This window comes from Theropithecus gelada, chromosome 2, assembly GCF_003255815.1.
Source record: "Theropithecus gelada isolate Dixy chromosome 2, Tgel_1.0, whole genome shotgun sequence".
In the NCBI taxonomy this organism is placed as follows: domain Eukaryota; kingdom Metazoa; phylum Chordata; class Mammalia; order Primates; family Cercopithecidae; genus Theropithecus; species Theropithecus gelada.
Genome location: NC_037669.1, coordinates 157608344 through 157630458, shown reverse-complemented (window position 1 = coordinate 157630458; position 22115 = coordinate 157608344). Strand labels below are relative to the sequence as shown.

The 22115-nt window shown below is 36.8% G+C and overlaps 1 protein-coding gene across 16 annotated transcripts in view; it reads left to right on the top strand.

Moving 5' to 3' along the window:
- The window catches only part of CEP63 (centrosomal protein 63), a 75586-nt gene that overhangs the window by 1461 nt on the left and 52010 nt on the right, over window positions 1-22115 (top strand). For 8 of the 16 annotated variants that reach the window (XM_025374952.1, XM_025374950.1, XM_025374960.1 and 5 more), the window contains exons 2-3: window positions 8349-8417; window positions 18538-18715. In XM_025374952.1, the coding sequence (XP_025230737.1) occupies window positions 8374-8417; window positions 18538-18715 (222 nt within the window). In that variant the 5' untranslated portion in view covers window positions 8349-8373. Of the gene's footprint in view, window positions 1-813; window positions 886-8348; window positions 8418-18537; window positions 18716-22115 lie in introns of all 16 variants that reach the window. The other 8 variants (XM_025374951.1, XM_025374963.1, XM_025374965.1 and 5 more) reach the window with 2 other exon arrangements.

Below are 22115 nucleotides of genomic sequence, written 5' to 3'. Positions count from 1 at the left end.
TTTCTGTTAGCTGTAGGTTAATAGTAAAGTATATATATTTTCTTATTTGGAATGCAGTAGCATTTTTAGATTAATTTTTGAGATTGCCTTTTGACTGTGGCATGATCAGTGATCAGGGTAGTAAAAAAGGCTCTGAAACTAAAATGGGGTAGAGATTTATAAACAGGCACACTGCCTTTTAAAATGTATGTAGATGCAACTCTAAAAGTTGTTTGTAAAAATTGTATATGTTGATTGTACTGATGCCATTTTCTCTCTTTAAAAGGTGGAATGCCTTTGCTTAGTCCTTTCTGTTCTAATTTACGTTGTGCTGGCAGATGGTGACAGCATCAGTAGTCCACTCTGTCATTGCTTCTTGCTTTCAAAAAATGTCAACTTGACTTGGAATTCAGCTAAAGCCAACATTGACACAAGGTTTCAGGAACTGAATTTCCGATCTTTATGTTATTTTAGTCCCCTGCCCGCCCCCGTCAGGAGCTAGGTTTTTCAGTTTTGCAAAGCCACACTACTGTCATTACACATACACAAATTAATAAAAATTCTCTAATGTCAATGTCCAGTCAGATTACGATTTCTTCAACTCTCTCTTAAATGTCTTTTTTGCAGTTAGCTTGTTTGAACCAAAATCCCACAGGGATCTGCCTGTTGTGTTTGGGTGATGCACATTTGACATCTTTTAATCTATAGCAGTTCCCTCATAGCTACAGCTATGGGATTAGCCCCTATTTTTCCTTACAGTTCTAAATTTAGCAGATTACATTGCACAGTATCCTTTAACAGGTATCTCTGTTGCCTTTATGGCTTCTAAACCAGGGGCCCCCAAACCCGGGGCTGCAGAGCACTACCAGTCCGTGGCCTGTTAGGAACCAGGTTACAGAGCAGGAGGTGAGTGACAGGCAAGTGAGCATTACCTACCACCTGAGCTCTGCCTCCTGTCAGATCAGCTGTGGGGTTAGATTCTCCTAGGAGCATGAACCCTAATGTGAACTGCGCATGCAAGGGATCTAGGTTGCATGCTTATGAGAATCTGACTAATGACTCATGCATGATCTGAGGTGGAACAGTTTCATCATGAAACCATGCCCCTAACCCTCGCCATGTGTATTATTCATATTACTGAAGAAGTGGTTGGCCGGGTGCGGTGGCTCACGCCTGTAATCCCAGCACTTTGGGAGGCCGACGCGGGCGGATCACGAGGTCAGGAGTTTGAGACCAGTCTGGCCAACATAGTGAAACACTGTCTCTACTAAAAATGCAAAAAAATTAGCCGGGTGTGGTGGTGTGCGCCTGTAATCCCAGCTACTCGGGAGGCTGAGGCAGGAGAATCACGTGAATCTGGGAGGCGAAGGTTGCAGTGAGCTGAGATCACACCGTTGCTCTCCAGACCAGGCTACAGTGTGAGACTGGATCTCAAAAAAAAGAAAATAAATAAATAAATAAATAAGTGGTTTGGCCATTCCTCCCCCAAAACATTTCATATGAATGTTAACAAAAAGATATTTACAAAATTTTTTATTTCCACCCTGTCCGTGTTGAAAAATTTTCTTCCGTGAAACAGGTCCCTGGTGCCAAAAAGGCTGGGGACCACTGCTCTAAACCGGTAGTTAGATGTAGAATTGCACTGTCCAGTATTGTAGCCACCAGCCAGCTGTGGGTAATTAAAGTGAAATAAAATTAAAAATTCAGTTCCTAGGCTGAGCGCGGTGGCTCATGCCTGTAATCCCAGCACTTTGGGAAGCCGAGGCGGGCAGATCACGGGGTCAGGAGTTTCGAGACAAGCCTGACCAACATGACGAAACCCCGTCTCTACTAAAAATACAAAAATTAGCCGGGCGTGGTGGCAAGCGCCTACAGATTGCCTAGTGGCTACTTTTTGAACAGTGCAGTTATAAAATAGTTTCATAATTGCAGAAAGTTCTATCGAGCACACTGCTTTAGAAGCCTGATCAGATTTCACCTTTATATTTGTTTTTGTTTTGTTTTTTGGTGGGGTAGTTGGGGGGTTGGGCAGAAAATTTCATAGGTAATGCAATATACTTCCTATTTCATTAATTTTCAGGGAAGCAGTGTCTTGAGGTTTTTTTTTTTTTTTTTTTTTTTAAATGATGTTAACATTAAACATTATTTTGGGTTTAGGTGTGGTTAGCTCCATCCACCCATAATGAAATTCCCCAAGATTCTTTCACTTAATGGTGAAGTTCTTTTGTGGGGTTATAATGCCTGTATCCGTTACTGCATTAGAGATGCAACGTGGTGATTGTCTATTTCTGTTGTTTCTTCAGTATTGTTAGCTGAGAGTCTTTTATGAAAACTTTCCCTTACCAGCTGTTTGACTACCCTGAAATACAATTTACACAGGAAAGGCAAGAAAAATGCTTAATTCTTTCCCTCTATTTTCAGACCACAGTAATGAGTTGGTGGCCTAGCAACCTCCAAAGGTAACCATGAGGGTTTTTGTCTTTTTGTAAACCTATCATCATGAACTTATAGACTTTATAATATATTTAAACTGTTTCAACATATGGCAATTGTGTTTTTAATGCTCAAATTGTTTCATCTTTGGCCAGTGGGAGCTCCTTAAAGTTGGCTCCTGTTCCATTTGATATGACCAATAGCTTTGTTAATTTCCTTGCTTTCTGATAAATAATTTTCCTAGCTCATTTATAGATTTCTGGTCTCCAAAGAACCCTGGTTCTTTTGAGTCTGAAATAGTATTTGGAGACCACAGTCTATCTAGGTAGGAGAAGTGTTCTTGCTACTATGTTAATCATTGGTTCTAGGATTTATAGTGGCCAGAGCTAGGAAATATACATTAAAAAAACCACAAATATGCAGAGTTCACATTGTTTCCAACATTTAACATTTAAATTTCCAAAATTTAAATTTAATTTTTCAGTTTTTTCACGTTTGATTTATGTTTGTATCTTTTTTGCTGAATCTTGGTACCTAGTGCCATTAATAGAATTAGTTTTTTTCCTCATCCTATGTTATATATAATGGTTTCAAGTTAACAGCCTATTTTTTTATCAGTATGATTCCTGAACAGTGCTTAGGATTTCTTTGCAATTCTCTTTTATCCTTATTTTTTATGTCTCTAGGGAAGTGTATAGTAAAATTATTGTATTTTAAAGGCATATGAAGTAATTTATTGTATAGTTAGCCTGTCAAATTGATATCTAGTTGGTAGTTGATTTATTTTATTTTGTTTCCAATTTTTCAGTACTGCTTTTTTCCCCATTTTGATTTGTTTTATTATATGCAAAACCTAGCATAATTCCCATAAAACAAGTACCCATAAAACAAGAACTCATAAAACAATTTAGCTTTCATCTCTGTTTCTTCCACTCTGGTTATTTTCCTTCCTTACAGATACTGTTTTTACTAGTTTTGGGTCTATCCTTCCATTAAAAAAACACATACCTAAAAGCAAATATACATGGACAAACACACCTTTCTTTCTTAGGTAAAATGTGTCATTCTGTATACTGTTTCCATCTTGGGTTTTTCACCTAGTAATATATGTCCTGTAGATCCCCTCCGTAGGAGTATGTAGAGATTGTTATTCCTTTTTACAGTTTCATAGTACTCCATTGGTGGATGAATATTTAACTTGTCCCCTCTTAATAGAAACTTGTGTTATTTTCTGCTATTACAAGTAGTCCTGCAGTGAATATCCCTGTGGATATGTTGTTTTGCATTTTTGCCAATGAGCCCATGGGATAGATTCTTAAAGGTAGCGTTGTTGGATAAAAGGGTAAATGCCTACATCAGTTGTTAGGTATTACCAAAGTCTCCTCCATAGCAGTTGTATTCATTTTGCATTCCTACCTGTAATGTATATGAGTACCTGTTGTCCCACAGTCTTGTCGTCAGAGTATATTATCAAACATTTAATTTTTGGTTAATCTGGTACAGAAGAAAGGGTAACTTAGTGTAGTTTTAATTTATATTTCTCTTATGAGCAAGGTTGATTACCTTTTCATGTTTTTACTGTCATTTGTATTTTTCTGTGCATTGCTTCTTTATACCTCTTGCCCATGTTTCTGTAGATTTTTTTCCCTAGTCTTTTATAAGCTCCTTGTATATTTAATTACAAGGGTAATTAACCTTTTGGGTTATTAACCTTTTGTGGTAAAACTTTCAGGTACTGTTGTCATTTGTCTGTTAGCTTTGCTTATGGCGTTTTTTCATATAAAAGTTTGTTTTTATGTACTCCTATTTCTCAGACTTTCATTGTTCTTCCTGGATTTTGAACTATAGTTTGGACAATTTTTTAAAAACGTTAATATTTTGAAAAGTTCCTCTAATATCTTTTTACTGGTATCAGTTTAATTAGGACCCTTTCTGGAAAATGCTTAGTAATACTGATTGTTCATTGGGAACAGCCATAGTTTATCGGCCATGGTATATTTGACACACCATAGAGCTTTGTAATTAAAACGACACCAAGGCAGGTAAAGGGACAGAGAGCATTGTTATCCTCCTTTAGACTTGAAGGTTAGGCATATCCCTTCTCTTAGTATGTACACATTTATTCATAATTCTGTCTGGAGTTTTTATTTTCTTCCTGTGTCCCATTTTGTGAATAATTTGGTCTTGGGCATATACTCTGATATTTTTCCTGATCTGTAAAATAAGGTTAAATTAGAGGCCTGAAGTGCTTTCTAGCTCATAAAGTCGATGTTAATGAATTTCAGAGATTTGCCTATAAGACATTCTATTTGTATTCTTTTTCCCTTAAATTTAAAGTGTGTTTTCTTTGCACCCCAAACTTGATGTAAAAGCTTATATTTCCTTTCACTATCCAATTCCAGGTTTCATTGATTTAAAATAGCCTTCATTCCAAAGGAGAGTTATAATTAATAAGTTTTGTTTGTTGATGTTTTGTTCTAACTGCAGAAATGAATAAGATTGTACCAATGGTAGAGGTATACATTTTCCATTTAATCACATTAGCTTTGCATGTTAGTGGCAAGGAGTAGCAGATTATCAAACATTGTTTTAATTTGTATTTAAAATTTTACAAAGAATATCTAATTTTATGTAATTATATGGCACATGCAAAGAAGAAATCAAAGTGACATAGTGCATAGAGTTGAATGAGGGTCAGGTTGGTTAGGAAAAGAATCTGTGATATAACTATGAGCAACTCAGATGACAAACATCCAGATAAAATCAGCCCTTACTATTTGCCTGATCCTGAGGATTCATGGTGTTTGGCACTAAGGCAGATGGTGAAGGAATTACAGAAACACATTGCACATTAGTAAGTTTACTTTATTTCTCACAGAGGATATTACTGGTCCACTTCTCTCCTTTTTTTTTTTTTTTTTTTTTTTTTTTTTAACAGGAATCTCTCTTAGACCATTTTGATTTCTAAAATAGCAATATTTGTTATGTGACTATTTCATTATTGTGCTGCTGCCACCTGGTGGCTATAGTAGTGATGTCATACTTCAGTTTAATTTCTTTTTTTATTGCAAAGACACTATTAAGCCAAAAGATACGCTGATATATTTTAAGATATAGAATACTGTAAAATACATAAAGGTTGCACGTTGATTGTGACTCGATAGTCACACTGTCTAGATTGAATCAAGGACTATAATTTGTAGTTTACCATAGTCAAGTTATTTAACACTCTCAGCCTCAGTTTTCTCAAAGTAATAGTATCTGTCTTTTTTTTTTTTTTTTTTTTTTTTTTGAGACAGAGTTTTGCTCTGTCGCCCAGGCTGGAGTGCAGTGGCCGGATCTCAGCTCATTGCAAGCTCTGCCTCTTGGGTTTTACGCCATTCTCCTGCCTCAGCCTCTGGCGTAGCTGAGACTACAGGCGCCCGCCACCTTGCCCGGCTAGTTTTTTGTATTTTTTAGTAGAGACGGGGTTTCACTGTGTTAGCCAGGATGGTCTTGATCTCCTGACCTCATGATCCACCCGTCTCGGCCTCCCAAAGTGCTGGGATTACAGGCTTGAGCCACCGCGCCTGGCTAGTATCTGTCTTTTATGAGTGTTGTGAAGATTAATTTAGACAATGTGTACAAGACAGCTATTGAACATTCAGTAACTTCTATTATAAATATATTATTAAATAATAGTCATATAGAAAATGTATTCGTGTATATTACTAAATATACTGTTTGAGAATAACATGACCTAAATAAGTATAATTTTACTAACGATAATTTTGAATAACTGTGATAGCACTGTCAATAAGAATAGCACTTTCCTACATGTTAATAAGTGTCCATGTATGGTTGTCAGGAGCTTGCTACTTACAGTGGACACTTAATTGGCTATTAGAACCCATGAAAAAGCTGGAAGAAACCTTAGAAAATATTGTTCGTGCCCCTCATTTTACAGATGTTAAAACAAGTCCAAGAATATAAAGCTATTTAGTTGCAGAGTAGGACTGTATCCTGGGTCTCCATCTAGTGCGGTATGGACCATGTACTGCCTCTCAGTTCTCCTAGAGTGGACCAAAACATGGAATCTTGGTTGCATTGTAATTTGACTGTATTGTGATTTGAAAGTGGAGTAAAACATGGGAACTTTTTTCTTTAGGTTTTTATTTTTGCAATTTTGGTGTAATATGTAGGATAAACCAACTAGAAAAAAAATCCTCCCTGTCATGTTTGTGCACAAATAGTTTAATACTCAGTTTGTTAGTATCTTTAGAAATAGATGCAAATAAGATGCAGTGGTTCTATTTTCCAGTCTTCTCATTCTCCTCTGTGTCTCTGGAACACCCTGGGCATGCCTCTCACTGTATCACACTGGGAAAGCCTTTTTGTCTCATTTTTTTCTGTCCCATACTAGACTATTAATACCTTGAAAAGGGCCATATCGTTCATCACTATATATCTAGTTGTTAGTACAACACTGAATTATGTGTTGAGTAAAATAATCTACTTCTTACAGCAGTATAATTTTTAGATGAGGATTAGCCCAGGGGCAGAATGTCTACACCACAATCTTTGGTTATTGTCTAAAGGTTTAAGGAAAAAGCGTTTTGGAATGAAAAGTGGTTTGACATTGAACATTTTGAAGATTTATTATAAAAGACGAGAAGCATACAGCACATATTAATCAACACTTCTGAGTTTAAGGGTCTTTCCTTTCTCACTGTCACCTTTCTTCATGGTATATATTACCCTTTATTTTATTTATTTATTTATTTATTTAGTTGAGATGGAATCTCTCTCTGTCGCCCAGGCTGTAGTGCAATGGCATGATCTCGGATCACTGCAACCTCCGCCTCCTGGCTTCAAGCAATTCTCCTGCCTCAGCCTCCCGATAGCTGGAACTACAGGTGTACACCACCATGCCTGGCTAATTTTTTTTTTTTTTGGTAGAGTCGGGGTTTTACCATGTTGGCCAGGCTGGTCTCAAACTGCTGACCTCAAGTGATCCACCCGCCTCAGCCTCCCAATTTCTAGGATTGCAGGCATGAGCCACCGCACCTGACTGTATCTTGCCATTTATATGGCAGTCTTCTATCTCCCTTTCCCTCTTTCTCTGCTAGACTCTTCATGTAGTCCCCTAGCTATGACCAGTTTGCATGAGGGAGAGGGTAGGTAAAAGACAGAGGGGAGTTAAGTTCAGCCAAAAGAATCTGCCACGTACCATGTTGAAATGCTACATTGAGCTCTGGAGCTGCAGAGGTGAATAAAATTGGGTTTCTGCCCTGGAGGGATGAATAGTCTAGTAAGGAAAAATAGTGTGTAAAAAACTCACTTCCAGTGTGGTGTAACTCCTATGAAAGAACCTGTTAAGCACTGGGAGCAAATCAAGTGCAGAGGCAGGAGGGCCCTGTGGCTGCCTTTCGGTGAAGAGAGGATGTTGCATGCAGGAAGCTCTATGAGCCTGTCTTCAGGGGTGAGTAGGCTTTCCCATGATAGACTAAAGAGTTTAATCTCAGTGCACTTCACATTTTTTATACTATCTCTTTATTTAAAAAAAAGCTATGCTTTCCCTCTGACATGTGTGAACCCAATTTCTTTCTCATTTTGTAAGGGGGTTTGTGTACTATCCCTCTGCTAGAGAGATCCCAACTCCACCCCCGCCCACCCGACATTAGGAACTAGACAAAGAACAATGAGGTATTTGATAGTTACATGGAGAGAGTATCAACAGCAATTCAGATATTTTTAAGTTATTCTGTTTTAATATGAAATATGTTTGTTCCTAGTTTTCCTGAAGTGATGTTCTTTGACTGCTTCTACAGTCATCCTAAGAAGTGCTGCATTTTTTCCTTGTTATGTATGCTTTCATTCACATTCTTAAGTTGTAAGTTAGAATGTTAGAACTGAAGAAATGAATTTTCTCATGACTGATATTTTTTCTTTGTCAGTTTCCAGAACAAAGGGGATTTGGTGATGGAGGCTTTGTTAGAAAGAATGCAAAATCGAGGGCATGGTGGGTAAGTTTGCTTTTATAAAAATTAATTGTTTGGTTAATACATAATAATTATACATATTTATAGGGTCCGTGTGATACCTTGATACATACATATAATGCGTAATGATCAAATAAGGGAATTTAATATACCCATCAGCTCAAGCATTTATCATTTTTTGTGTTGGGAACATTTCAATTCTTCTAGCTACTTTGAAATATATAGTAAATTTTTAAAGTTTAAGGGACCTTACTGTGCTAGTCACCCTACTGTGCTAGTTACTTAACTAGTCACATACTAGTTACTTACTAGTCACCTTACTGTGCTATTTAACGCTATAGCTTACTCTTCTACCTAACTGTATGGTTTGTACCCATTAACCAAACATTCTTCACCCCCAACCCCTTCCCAGCCTCTGGTAACCATCGTTCTACTCTCTACGTCTGTGAGGTGAACTTTTTTAGACCCCACACATGAATGAGAACATGAGATATTTGTCTTTCTGTGCCTATTATTTCACTTAATGACCTCCAGTTTTATCCATGTTGCTGCAAATGACAGGGCTTCATTCTGTTTTGTGACTGAATAGTACTCCATGATGGATATATATCTGACATTTTCTTTGTTCATTAATCTGCTGTTGGACACTTAAGTCATTTCCATATCTTGGTTATTGTGAATAATGCTGCAGTAAACATGGGGGTACAAGTATCCCTTTCACATATTGATTTCCTTTCATTTGGATAGATTACCCAATAGTGTGCTTTCTGGATCATATGTGTTATGAGTGGTACAAAGTCAGACATAACCAGGTCCATACATGTTTGTGTCTTTCTACAAGAGCAAACTTTTAGTGATGCTATTTCAGTCATAAAAACCACAATCTACATGGAGTTCCCAAGGAGGCAATTCCCCCTAGTACTACCAGTTCACTTGATAGTCAGAGCCATGGGCATACAGGCTCAAGCCTCTCCACAAGTCAGTCAATATTGCAAACCACACATAATAGCGTATTTAATTAATATATGTAAATGTTACAGCGTAAACATTCCACATCAAACAAAGTAACAACAGGAGAAAAGGACAGAAAAAAAAAGGGGGGGGTGCTAAAGAACTAGTCCAAAGAGAGCAGCTGAACAAAGAGCGTATTCTGGCCTGATCTGGACGGTTGTCAACATCTTGCAAGGAAGAGCCTTTGGCGACAGATGCCAGGTGCTGATCACAGATGACAGCAAGACAGGGTCTTATCAAGACAGCTGTTTTGAGCTGGCAAAGTCTTGCTTTTTTTGTGGCCACAGAGTCTTCTGGTGAGAACTGATAGTGAAATATTTTGCCTGTTTATGTCATTATGTGATTGGGTGCAGTCTTTATTGATTAGGTCCCTGTGGGCATGATGTCTTTTGAAATGTGAGATGCAGTCTCTTTCTAAAATGGAGTTACTTATGTTAAGGATGCTATATACAATATGGTAGTTCTATTTTTAGTTTTTTAGTAAACTCCATTTAGTTTTCCATAATGGCTGTACTAATTTTACATTCTCACCAACAGCATGTAAGAGTTCCCTTTTGTCCACATCCTCCCCAGCATTTGTTATTTTTGTCTTTTTGATAATCATTCTAACTGGGGTGAGATGATATTGTGGTTTTCACTTGCATTTCCCTGGTGATTTAGTGGTGTCAAGCATTTTTTCATATACCTTTTGGCCATGTGTATGTCTTCTTTTGAGAAATGTCTATTCAAGTCCGTTGCCCACATTTTAATAGGGTTTTCTGTTTTTTTGCTGTTGAGTTGTTTTTCTTGTATATTCTGGATGTTTAATCCCTTGCTGAATAAATAGTTTGCAAATATTTTCTCCCATTCTACAAGTTGTCTTTGGCTCTGTTGATTGTTTCCTTTGCTGTACAAAAACTTCTTAGTTTAACTAAGTCCCAATTGTCAGTTTTTGTTTTTGCTGCCTGTGCTTTTGAAGTCTAAGCCATAAAATCTTTGCCTTGACCAATGTCCTGAAGCATTTCCTCTATATTTTCTTTTTTTTTTTTTTTTTTTTTTTTGTTTTTGTAGAGACGGGCGTCTCATTCTGTTGCCCAGGATGGAGTACAGCAGCACAGTTGTAGCTCACTGTAGCCTCAAACTCCTAGGTTCAGGTGATCCTCCTGCTTCAGTGTCCCAAGTATCTGGGACCATAGACATGTCATCTGGCTAATTTAAGAACAGTTTTTTTTTTTTTTTTTTTTTTTTTTTAAAGAGATGATATCTCACTGTGTTGCTCAAGCTGGTCTTGAGCTCCTGGCCTCAAGTGATCCTCCTGCCTCAGCCTACTGAGTAGTTGGGATCACAGGCATCAGCCACCGTACCCAGTCCGTTTGTTTTCTTCTAGTAGTTTTATAGTTTTGGGTCTTACATATAAGTCTTTAGTCCATTTTGAGTTGATTTTTTTTTAATATGGTGAGAGATAGGAGTCTAGTTTCATTTTTCTGCATGTGAATATCCATTTTTTCCAGCACCATTTATTGAATAGGGCATCCTTTTCCCATTGTATGTTATTGGCACCTTTGTTGGAAATCAGTTGGCTGTAAGCATGTGGATTTATTTCTAGGTTGTTTATTTTGTTCCATTGGTGTATGTGTCTGCCTTTATACCAATACCATGCTGTTTTGGTTATTATAGCTTGGTAGTATATTTTGAAGTCAGGCAGGTAGTGTGATACCTCCAGTTTTGTTCCTTTTGATCAGGATTCCTTTGGCTATTCAGGGCCTTTTATGGTTCAGTGTGAATTTTAGGATTATTTTTTCTATTACTGTGAAGCATGTCATAGGTATTTGATAGAGATTGCATTGAATCTGTAGATAGCTTTGGATATAATCATTTTGAATATATTAATTCTTCTGATCCATGGGCATGGATGTCTTTTCATTTGTTTGTATCCTCTTCAATTTCTTTCATCAGTGTTTCATAGTTTTCTTTGTAGAGGTCTTTTATGTCCTTGGTTAAATTTAATCCTAGGTATTATTTTTTTTCTTGTAGCTTTTGTAAATGGGATTGCTGTTTTGATTTCTCTTTCAGCTAGTTCGTTATTGGTGTATTGAAACAATACTGATTTTTGTATGTTGATTTTGTATTCTGCAACTTTACTGAATTTCTTTATCAGTTCCAAGACTTTTTTGGTGGAGTCTTTAGGTTTTTCTGTATGTCAGATTATGTTGTACACAAAGAGTAACAATTTGACTTCCTCCTTTCCAATTTGGGTGCCTGTATTTGTTTTTCTTGCCTGATTGCTCTGACTAGGACTTTCAGTTATGTGTTGAATGGGAGTGGTGGAAGTGGGCATCCTTGTTGTGTTCAAGTTCTTAGAGGAAGGGCTTTCAGCTTTTCCCCATCCAGTATAATGATAGCTGGGGGTTTGTCATATATGGCCTTTATTATGTTGAGGTATGTTCTTTCTATGCTTGATTGAGAGTTTTTATCAGGGAGAGATGTTGAATTTTATCGAGTGCTTTTCCTGTATTTGTTGAGATGATGATATGGTTTTTGTCTTTCATTCTGTTGATGTGATGTATCACTTTTATTGATCTGTGTATGTTGAATCATTCTTGCATACCTGGGATAAATCCCACTTGATCATGCTGTATTATCTTTTTGTTTTGTTGTTGGATTTGGTTGGCTAGTATTTTGTTGAGGATTTTTGCATCTGTGTACATCAGGGATATTGGCCTGTAGTTGTCTTCTTTTGTTGTGTCCTTGTCTGCTTTTGTCATCAGAGTAAAGGTGGCCTTGTAGAATAAGTTAGGAAAATTTTTCTCTTCTTCAACTTTTTTGGAATACTTTGAGAAGAATTGATGTTCTTCTTTATGAAGTTGGTAGAATTCAGCAGTAACGCCATCAGGTCCTGGGCTTTTCTCTCTTGGGAGACTTTTTATTCCTGGTTCAGTCATGTCACTCATTATTGGTCTTCCTGGTTCAGTCTTGGTAGGTTATGTGTGTCCAGGAGTTTATTTCCTCTAGGTGTTCCAATTTGTTAGCATATAGTTGTTTGTAATAATCTCTAATGTTCCTTTGTATTTTTGTGGTATCAGTTGTCATGTTGCCTTTTCTCTTTCTGATTTTATTTATTTGGGTCTTCTCTTTCTTCTTGGCTAGTCTAGCTAATAGTTTATCGATTTTATCTTTTTAAAAAACCAACTTTTTGTTTCATTGATTCTTTGTATTGTTTTTTAGTCTCTTTTGTTTATTTCTGATCTGATCTTTGTTTTTTTTCCTTCTACTAATTGGGTTTTGTTTGTTGTTGCTTTGGTACTTGAAGTGCATCCTTAGGTTCTTTATTTGAAGTCTTTATACTGTTTTTATTTTTTAGATTCAGGGGTGCATGTGCTGGTTTGTTACATGGATATATTGTGTGATGCTGAAGCTTGGGCTTCTGTGTATCCTATCACCCTATGTATTACATCTTTGTAATTCTTTTTGTAGAGATCTTTCACCTCTGTGGTTAGATGTATTCTTAGATTNTTCTTTTTGTAGAGATCTTTCACCTCTGTGGTTAGATGTATTCTTAGGTTTTTTTTTTTTTTTTTTTTTTTTTTTTTTATGTGAGGCTATTGTAAATGGGATTGTGTTCTTGATTCAGTACTCAGCTTGAACATTATTGGTGTATGGAAATGCTACTGATTTTTGTACCTTGATTTTGCATTCTGAAACTTTACCAAAGCTTGTTTATCAGGTCTAGGAACATTTTGGTAGAATTTTCAGGGTTTTCTAGGTAAAGAATCATATCATCAGCAAAGATAGATAATTTGCCTTCTTCTTTTCCTATTTGAATGCCTTTTATTTCTTTCTCTTGCCTGGTTGCTCTGGCTAGGACATCAAGTACTAGGTTGAGTAGGAGTGGCAAGAGAGGACATCCTTGTCATGTTCCAGGTCTCGGGGGAATGCTTTTTGACTTTTGCTTATTCAGTATGATATTGGCTGTGGGTTTGTCATAGATGGCTCTTACTATTTTGAGGTTGGTTCCTTCGATGCCTAGTTTGTTGAGGGCTTTTAACATGAAGGGATAATATTAGATTTTATTGAATGTTTTTTCTGCATCTATTGAGATTATCATATGGTTTTTGTTTTTAATTCTGTTTATGTGATGAATCACATTTATTGATTTTTGCCTATGTTGAACCATCCTTGCATCCCAGGAATAAAGCCCACTTGATTGTGATGGATTATCTTTTTGATGTGCTGCTGGATTCAGTTGGTATTTTGTTGAGGATTTTTACATCTATGTTCATTAGGGATATTGGTCTGTAGTTTTCTTTTTTTGTTGTTGTATCTTTGCCAGATTTTGGTATCGGGGTGATGTTGGTTTCATAGAATGAGTTAGAGAGGGATCCCTCCTCCTCAATGTTTTGGAATAGTTTCAGTAGAGTTGGTACTACCTCTTCTTTATATGTCTGGTAGAATTTGGCTGTGAATCTGTCTGGTCTGGGGCTTTTTTTGGTTGGTAGGCTTTTTATTACTGATTCAATTTTGTAACTCATTAATCTATTGAGGATTTCTCTTTCTTTCTGGTTCAATTCTGGGAGGTTGTGTTTTCCAGGAATTTTTCCATTTCCTCTAGATTTTCTAGCCTGTGTGCATAGAGATGTTCATAGTAGTCTGTGAGGATCTTTTGTGCTTCTGTGGGATTGGTTGTAATGTCACCTTTGTCATTTCTGATTGTATTTATTTGGATCTTTTTTTCTGTTAATTTAGCTAGCAATTCATCAATCTTATCAACCATTTATTTCATTTGTTTTGGTCTCAATTTTGTTTATTTCTGCTCTGATTTTAGTTACTACTTTTTTTCTGCTAGCTTTGGGTTTAGTTCTTATTTTTCTAGTTCCTTTAGGTGTGACATTACATTGTTTTAGGTTGTTGACTTGAGATCTTAATGTAGGTGTTTAGAGCTGTAAACTTCCCTCTTAACACTGTGAAGAATTTTTTGATATCTGCCTTTGTTTACCCAAAAGTCATTCAGGAGCAAGTTGTTTAGTTTCCATGTATTTTTGTGGTTTTGAGAATTCCTCTTGGTATTCTTATTTTTATATTTTTATTCCACTGTGGTCTGAAAAGATGCTTGGTGTGATTTTGATCTTTTTTTTTTTTTTTTTTTGGTCCTTGTACTGTTTTGATGTAGGCATCTATTGCTATAAACATCTCTCTTAGCACTGCCTATGCTGTATCCCATAGGTTTTAGTATGTTGTGTTTTCACTTTCATTTGTTTCAAGACATTTTTGCATTTCTTTTTTAATTTCTTCACTGACCCAGTGGTCATTCAGGAGCATGTTGTTTAATTTCCACGTATTTTTACAATTTTCAAAGTTTCTCTTAATCTTGATTTTTAGCTTTTTTCCTATGGTTTAAGATACTTGATATGATTTTGATTTTAAAAAATTTGTTGAAACTTGTTTTGTGGCCTAACCTATGATCTATCGTGGAGAATGTTCTGTGTGCTAAAGAATGTATATTCTGCAGCTGTTAGATGAAATGTTCTATAAATGTCTTTAGGTCTCTTTGGTCTATAGTGTAGAACAAACTGGATGTTTGTTGATTTTCTGTCTAAATCACTTGTCCGGTGCTCAAAGTGGGGTATTGAAGTCCCCAATTATTATTGTATTGGAGTCTGTCTCTCACTCTTTAGCTCTAATAATATTTGCTTTGTATGTCCGTGTGCTCTGGTGTTGGATGTATGTATATTTATAGCCTGTAATATCTTGTTGCTGAATTGATCCCTTTTCATTATATCATTACCTTCTTTGTCACTTTTTTATGTTTATTTGACTTAAAGTCTATTTTGTCTGATATAGGAATGAGTACTCCTGCATGCTTTTGGTTTTCATTTGTGTAGGATATTTTTTCCCATTTCTTCATTTTCAGTTTATGCGTGTCTTTACAGATGAAGTAAGTTTCTTTTAGGTAGCACATAGTTGCATCTTGCTTTTTATCTATTCAACCATTCTGTATCTTTTAATTGGGGAATTTAAACCATTTACATTCAGGATTGTTATAGATGGGTAAGGACTTAACTCCTGTAATTTTGTTAACTGCTTTCTGGTGCTCTTGTATATCCTTTATTCCTTTCTTCTTCCTTTATTGTTTACCTGTATAATTTGGTCTCTCTCTCTCTGTTTTTTTTTTTTTTTTTTTTTTTTTGTGATAATGTTTGATGCCTTTCTCTTTCTCATTTGTGTTTCTGCTTCACCAGTGAGTCTTACACTTTTTGTGTGTTTTCACGATAGCAGATATCATCCTTTTGCCTCATGATGTAGGACTCCCATATGCATTTTTTGTAGAGCTGGTCTAGTGATGATGAATTATCTCAGTTTTTTGCTTGTCTGGGAAAAACTTTATTTTTCCTTCATTTCTGAAGGATGGCTCTGTTGGGTATAGTGTTCTTAGATGCCAGTTTTTTTTGTTTGTTTTTTCTTTTAGCACTTTGAATATATCACCCCATTCTCTCCTGGCCTGTAAGGTTTTTGCTGAGAAATCTGCTGTTAGTCTGATGGCAATATCCTTATATGTGAGGAACTCACAGAACATTTGATATTTTTCTCTTGCTGTTTTTAGAATTCTGTGTCTTTGACTTTTGACAGTTTGACTATAATGTGCCTTAGAGAAGACCTTTTTAGGTTGAATCTATTTGAGGATATTTGAGCTGTCTTTATTTGGATATCTATATCTTTTGCAATAATTGGGAAGTTTTCAGCTATTATTTTGTTAAATTGGTTTTTTGTTCCTATGCCCATCTTTTCTCTTTCTGAATTTGCAAGAATTTGAATATTTGGTCACTTTATGGTCTCCCATATGCCATGTAGGCTTTCTTTATTCTTTTTTATACTTTATTCTTTTGTTGTTGTTGTCTGATGGGGTTATTTCAAAAGGTCCATCTTCAAGTTCAGAAATTCTTCTACTTGTTCTACTCTGTTGTTGAAACTCAATTATATTTTTAAATTTCATTTGTAGAATTCTTCAGTTTCAGGATTTCTGTTTGGCTCTTTTTAATGATATCCATCTCTTCGTTGAATTTCATTTTCAGAACATACATTGTTTTCCTGATTTGTTTTTATTATCTGTGTTTTCTTGTATCTCACTGAGTTTATTTAATAACATTGTTTTGAATTATTTTTAGGAATTTCATACATTTCCTTTTCTTTGGGATCTGTTACCAGAGAATTATTGTGTTCCTTTGAGGTGTTATTTTTCTTTCCTTTTTCATTTTTCTTGTGTCCTTATATTGATTTCTGTGTATCTGGTGTAATAGTCACTTCTTCCAGTTATATGGATTGGCTTTCATAGGGAAAATTTTTTTCCTGTAGGTGTATCTATAATGTTGGTCAGGTAGGGTGCTTTGGATTTGATTCTCAGTGGGTGCAGGAGTGTAGTTTATATGATTTTTCCAGCCATAATCAGTATCAGTGTTTTCTATGAGTTCTTCAGTGACTTGGACTGTGGTGGTTAGTAGAGGCTATGGCAAGGCTCTGCTGGGGATAGGGACACCAGGCAGACTGGTCATCACGTACCAGTCAGTGATGGCAGTGGCAGGTGGGATGGGCCTGTCCTCAGGCTTCCCAGATGGCATGCACAGGCACCGGTGGTAGCAGGCAGGGCAGATCAACCCCCAGGCCCCTGGATGACATGCACAGGCACCAGTGGTGGCAGTAGTGAGTGAGGCAGGCCTCTCCGAGGTCCCTGGATGATGTGCATAGGTGCTGGCAGTGGTCAAGGTGGGTTTTTTCCAGGGCACCTAGTGGTGGAAGGAGGGGCCAGGCTGATCACCAGTGCCTTGGACAATGTGTGTGGTAGTAGTGGTGGGCCCCTAAGTGGTGTGTGTGGACTCCCAGTGGTAAGTTTTCTTTTGATCTTAAGCTTTTCACTGCAGTTTAAAAAGCTTATCTGAGTTATGTCTCTGACCATATTGTGCTTTGGGTACAGAAGCAAAAGTGTTGAGCAAAAGCTAAGTTGATCCATGTCATAGTCACAGTATTTTGGGGGGACTTTGTTTGGGTTGTTTGCCTCATCACAGCAGTGTGAAGCTAGGTGTTTGCCTACATCCTATCTTGAGTTTTCTACTCTTAAGAAGCAAAAGTACAAAGGTTCTGTCACACTAAGGAAAGGTGGTTTTTGAAAGTATTTAAGCCTTACGGATAGCTGTCTGTGGCCATTTCTGGAAACCTCTTTGAATCTAGTATGTCCGTGTCCAGTTCTGTTTCTCAGCAACATCTGGCATCTCCTGAAATGCCAGGATATCAGTAAGTTTACAATAGTAAGGTAGACTACAATAAGTTTCTGACAAAAAGATGGGCAGAAATGGTTGAAATAAATCTGGCTGAAGGATGAATTTCTTGAAGCAGCTCTTAAAATTGTATTATCACTTTCCTGCATGATAGTCTACTTTCTTCCAAGGTTTTTTCCTTTAGCTAGATGAAAATGTGACATATAGGCTTGTCTGGATCCTTCCTGAAAGCTTCCCTAATATATTACAGAGGCGCTTGTTAGCTGTGGCAGCCTGGCTCCACAAACCAGACTTAAAACATCAGTCTTGTGCCTAACCAAACAACTTGGGCTTTAGGTTGGCTATGAGGGGAAGACAAGATATTCTGTGAAATAAGTAATCATCTTAATATGAGCATTAAAAGTAAAAGCTTAGGCTGGGCACGGTGGCTCACACCTGTAATCCCAGCACTTTGGGAGGCTGAGGCCGGGTGGATCACCTGAGGTCAGGAGTTCAAAACCAGCCTGGCCTACATGGCAAACCCCATTTCTACTAAAAACAAAAATTAGCTGGGCATGGTGGCGCATGCCTATAATTCCAGCTACTCGGGAGGCTGAGGCAGGAGAATTGCTTGAACCTGAGAGGTGGAGGTTGCAGTGAACCGTGATCGTGCCACTGCACTCCAGCCTGGGCAACAAGAATGAAACTCTGTTTCCAAATAAATAAATAAATAAATAAAAGGCAAAAGCTCAGAAATCTTATTATTTGCTTCTGGTAATTTATTAATTGACATTATTAATGTCATTTATTTACTTCAGGTAGATTTACATCTGCTATATGTTTACAGGAAAAAGATGAAAAGCCACTTGAACATATCTTCTGTTTTCTTAATGATCTGTTCTTCTTTATAGGGGATTTTTGACATCGTGTGAAGCAGAACTACAGGAGCTCATGAAACAGATTGACATAATGGTGGCTCATAAAAAATCTGAATGGGAAGGACGGACACATGCTCTAGAAACTTGCTTGAAAATCCGTGAACAGGAACTTAAGACTCTTAGGGGTCAGTTGGATGTGACACATAAAGAGGTAAAGCTATTTATTTGTTCTTCTTGATATTTTTATGTTGTCTTTTATATTAAATGTGTTTCTTAAATATTTGTTGAAGAAATAATTTGTATACCAAGTTAGTTTCTTTATTGTTTTTTATTATACTTTTGCTGTTTTCTTTTAGAAGAAAAATTCATTGTGAAAATGTGTAAGAATATTAGCATTTATTTCAAGGATCATTTTACCTTGGTTACATGTAATATATACATAACTTCTTTTTTTTTTTTTGAGACAGAGTCTCGTTATGTCGCCCAGGCTGGAGTGCAGTGGCCGGATCTCAGCTCACTGCAAGCTCCGCCTCCCGGGTTTACGCCATTCTCCTGCCTCAGCCTCCCGAGCAGCTGGGACTACATTAGCTGGGACTACAGGCGCCCGCCACCTCGCCCGGCTAGTTTTTTTTTTTTTGTATTTTTTAGTAGAGATGGGGTTTCACCGTGTTAGCCAGGATGGTCTTGATCTCCTGACCTCGTGATCCGCCCGTCTCGGCCTCTCAAAGTGCTGGGATTACAGGCTTGAGCCACCGCGCCCAGCCCATAACTTCTTTAAGAAAGTGTAAAAGGGTACCACACATTGTTTGTCTAACCTTCATCATATTACATGTTCATATTAACATTCACTGAGTTTCATGAAACTTGTTTTTGGCTTCACTGTGTGGCTAGTATTACACAACAAGTTCCAAATTAAAGAATTTGCCTCTTTTGGTTAGATTTGAAGTAAAATTAAGAGAACCCTTTAAAAAAAAAAAACCATGTTTACCCATGTTGAAAATTAGGGGAGAAGAAAGAAAAGAAGAAAATGAAAATTACCTGCAGTCCCACCACTCATTGATATTGGTAATTTGGGGGAAAAGTTTAATAATATTTGCTGGTTGCCTTCTCATAAATTTAGCTGGTAAATTAGGAGGAATACTCAGAATATTGGAAGGGAAGTAGAAAGCATTTATGTGTGAGGGTTGCCTCTTAATTTTTGGTGTGGATGTCAATCTCAGAAGGATTGGAAGAGTTCGAGTTATAGGGAAGCACTGGTCCCATTTCTCACTCTGAAGACCTTTCCTACCAGCAGGATCACCATTCATTAAGGCTGTCATCAGCTTATTCAGGTACACTTCTGTGAATGGTACACACTGAGATTGTGATTTTGTTGAGAAAACTTATTAAGAATACTTTAGAAATGTTTCCCGTAACAAGGAAAGAGTTTGACTTGATAAAAATGTTATTACGCTTACCCAGAAAATTTCTCCTTGGTTGGCCATTTGTACTTTGGGTCAAAGTAGTACATGGTAACACTGACTGTATCAAAGTTTTCTGCTTATGCTGTTTGCTAAATTGCAATTAATTTAAAATTTGAGTAGACCTTTGAGAATATATTTTTAAATTACACACAATGCAAAAATACAGAAGGTGATGCAAAAGTACAGTGAATAATCATGTTTGATTTTTAAAAAATCGTAATTTAGGCAGGGTCAGTGTTCCTTTTATGGTAGGCTACTTAGCTAGCACTTTGTTTCTCTTAGGGCAAAACAAAATTCTGTTTAGCAAGTTGAAATGAAAGTGGTTTTCTGGTTGATAAATAGATTGTTTATTTTGTTAGAAACTCATTAAAGAATTGTGATTATGATAATATTTAGTCACTGTGATGCTAAATTTGAACTTATTCCTGTGGCTTAGTTTTAATATCATGGGCATTATTGCCATTACTTAATGCCCTCGACATCAAAATTTCTCTTAAAGAGAAATTCAGAGAGATTAAGGGATTAAATGGATAGATTCCATGGTAAGGATTTGAAGATTTTAAGTTTGGCCTGGGGACATACAAGAGATTTAGAATTGCAGCTGTCTGGTCAATTTGCTACTTCATTGATGGGGCTGCTGAAAGTTGGTTAAGTTTCTAGAAGTAGGTTTCTGAAGATAATCTAGTAATGGGAATCTATTCCATAGAATTCGTCTGGGAGATTGTGTTGCATTACAACACTTCTTTCTTTCTTTCTTTTTTTTTTAAGGAACAAATGTGTTTATTATAGTGCTGAAAAATTATGACCACCAACAACCAGTGAAGGGCAGGAAGGAACAACACTATGAGATCATGAAAATGTCTTGCTTCTTGTATTAGTCTGTTCACATTGTGATAAAGAAATATCTGAGGCTGGGTAATTTATAAAGGAAAGAGGTTTAATTGGCTTATAGTTCTGTAGAAGCATAGTGGCTTCTGAGGAGGCCCCAGGAAACTTTCAATTATGGTAGAAGGCAAAGGGGAAGCAGGCCTGTCTTCACATGGTGGAGCAGGAGAGAGAGAGTGAAGGGGGAGGTGCTACACACTTCTAAACAACCAGATCTCAGGAAAACTCACTATCACGAGAACAGCACCAATGAGGAAATCTGTCCCCATGATCCAGTCACCTCCCACCAGGCCCCACTTCTAACATTGGGGGGTTACACTTCCACATGTAATTTGGGCAGGGACACAGACCCAAACCATATCACTTGTCAACAAACTTTCTTCTCTTGCTTTAACATTTTTGGGATTCTTTCCCAAACCTATTAAGTAATCATGATGGTTACAAATTTTCCAGTTCTACCACTCTTTCCAGTGCATTATTTTTATATCTTCATTAAAGGGGCAAAGCAAATCCCCTACTTGTAATAATAAGACAATTTTGGAGACTGCCATTAAAACACAGGACAAGTAAAAAACAGATCTGTTCCAAGACACATGGGACTATCAATTTAGGAAATACACAGAAAATTAAAAGTTAAACTCAGTTGGATACATTAAATATGTGCCGCTTTTTGTATGTCAATCATACCTAAATAAAGTGATTTTAAAAGCAAATGATTCAACCTGTACCACCAACAGGTTATGAGTGTATATACATTTAATATGTATTTATGAGTGGAGAACAACCTTAAACATTTTAAACAGCAGAGATGCACAAAACAATTTTAGGTGGAAGTAATACAAAGTGCCTTGTGTTTCTGTCCTAGAATCAAATCATAGAAGTCTCAGGTTATTAATAAAACAAATATTGTTTTGAATATTAAAAATCATGTGTTTTGGGGAGGGAGAGAATTAACAGCCTTTCTCTGCCTTAAAATACTTTGCATTTTATGAAATTTACAATTGGAATGAAGGCGCTCCTAGAGTTGTTGGTATGCTAGGGAGGGAAATTGAGCACAGGAGCAAACTACTGTTTGTTAGTGCTCAGCTGAAGAAGTTTTCACTTAAAAGAGCTGTTGAAGTCATTTCTATTTTAGAAGTCTAGTATAAATGACTTTTTCTATGTATTAACTAGAATTAATGGTAATTTGTGAAATGTTTTATCATTTTTAAAAATTAGAATCTATATCTCAGCCAGTGAAGCAGCAGACACTGCTGCGTGTCA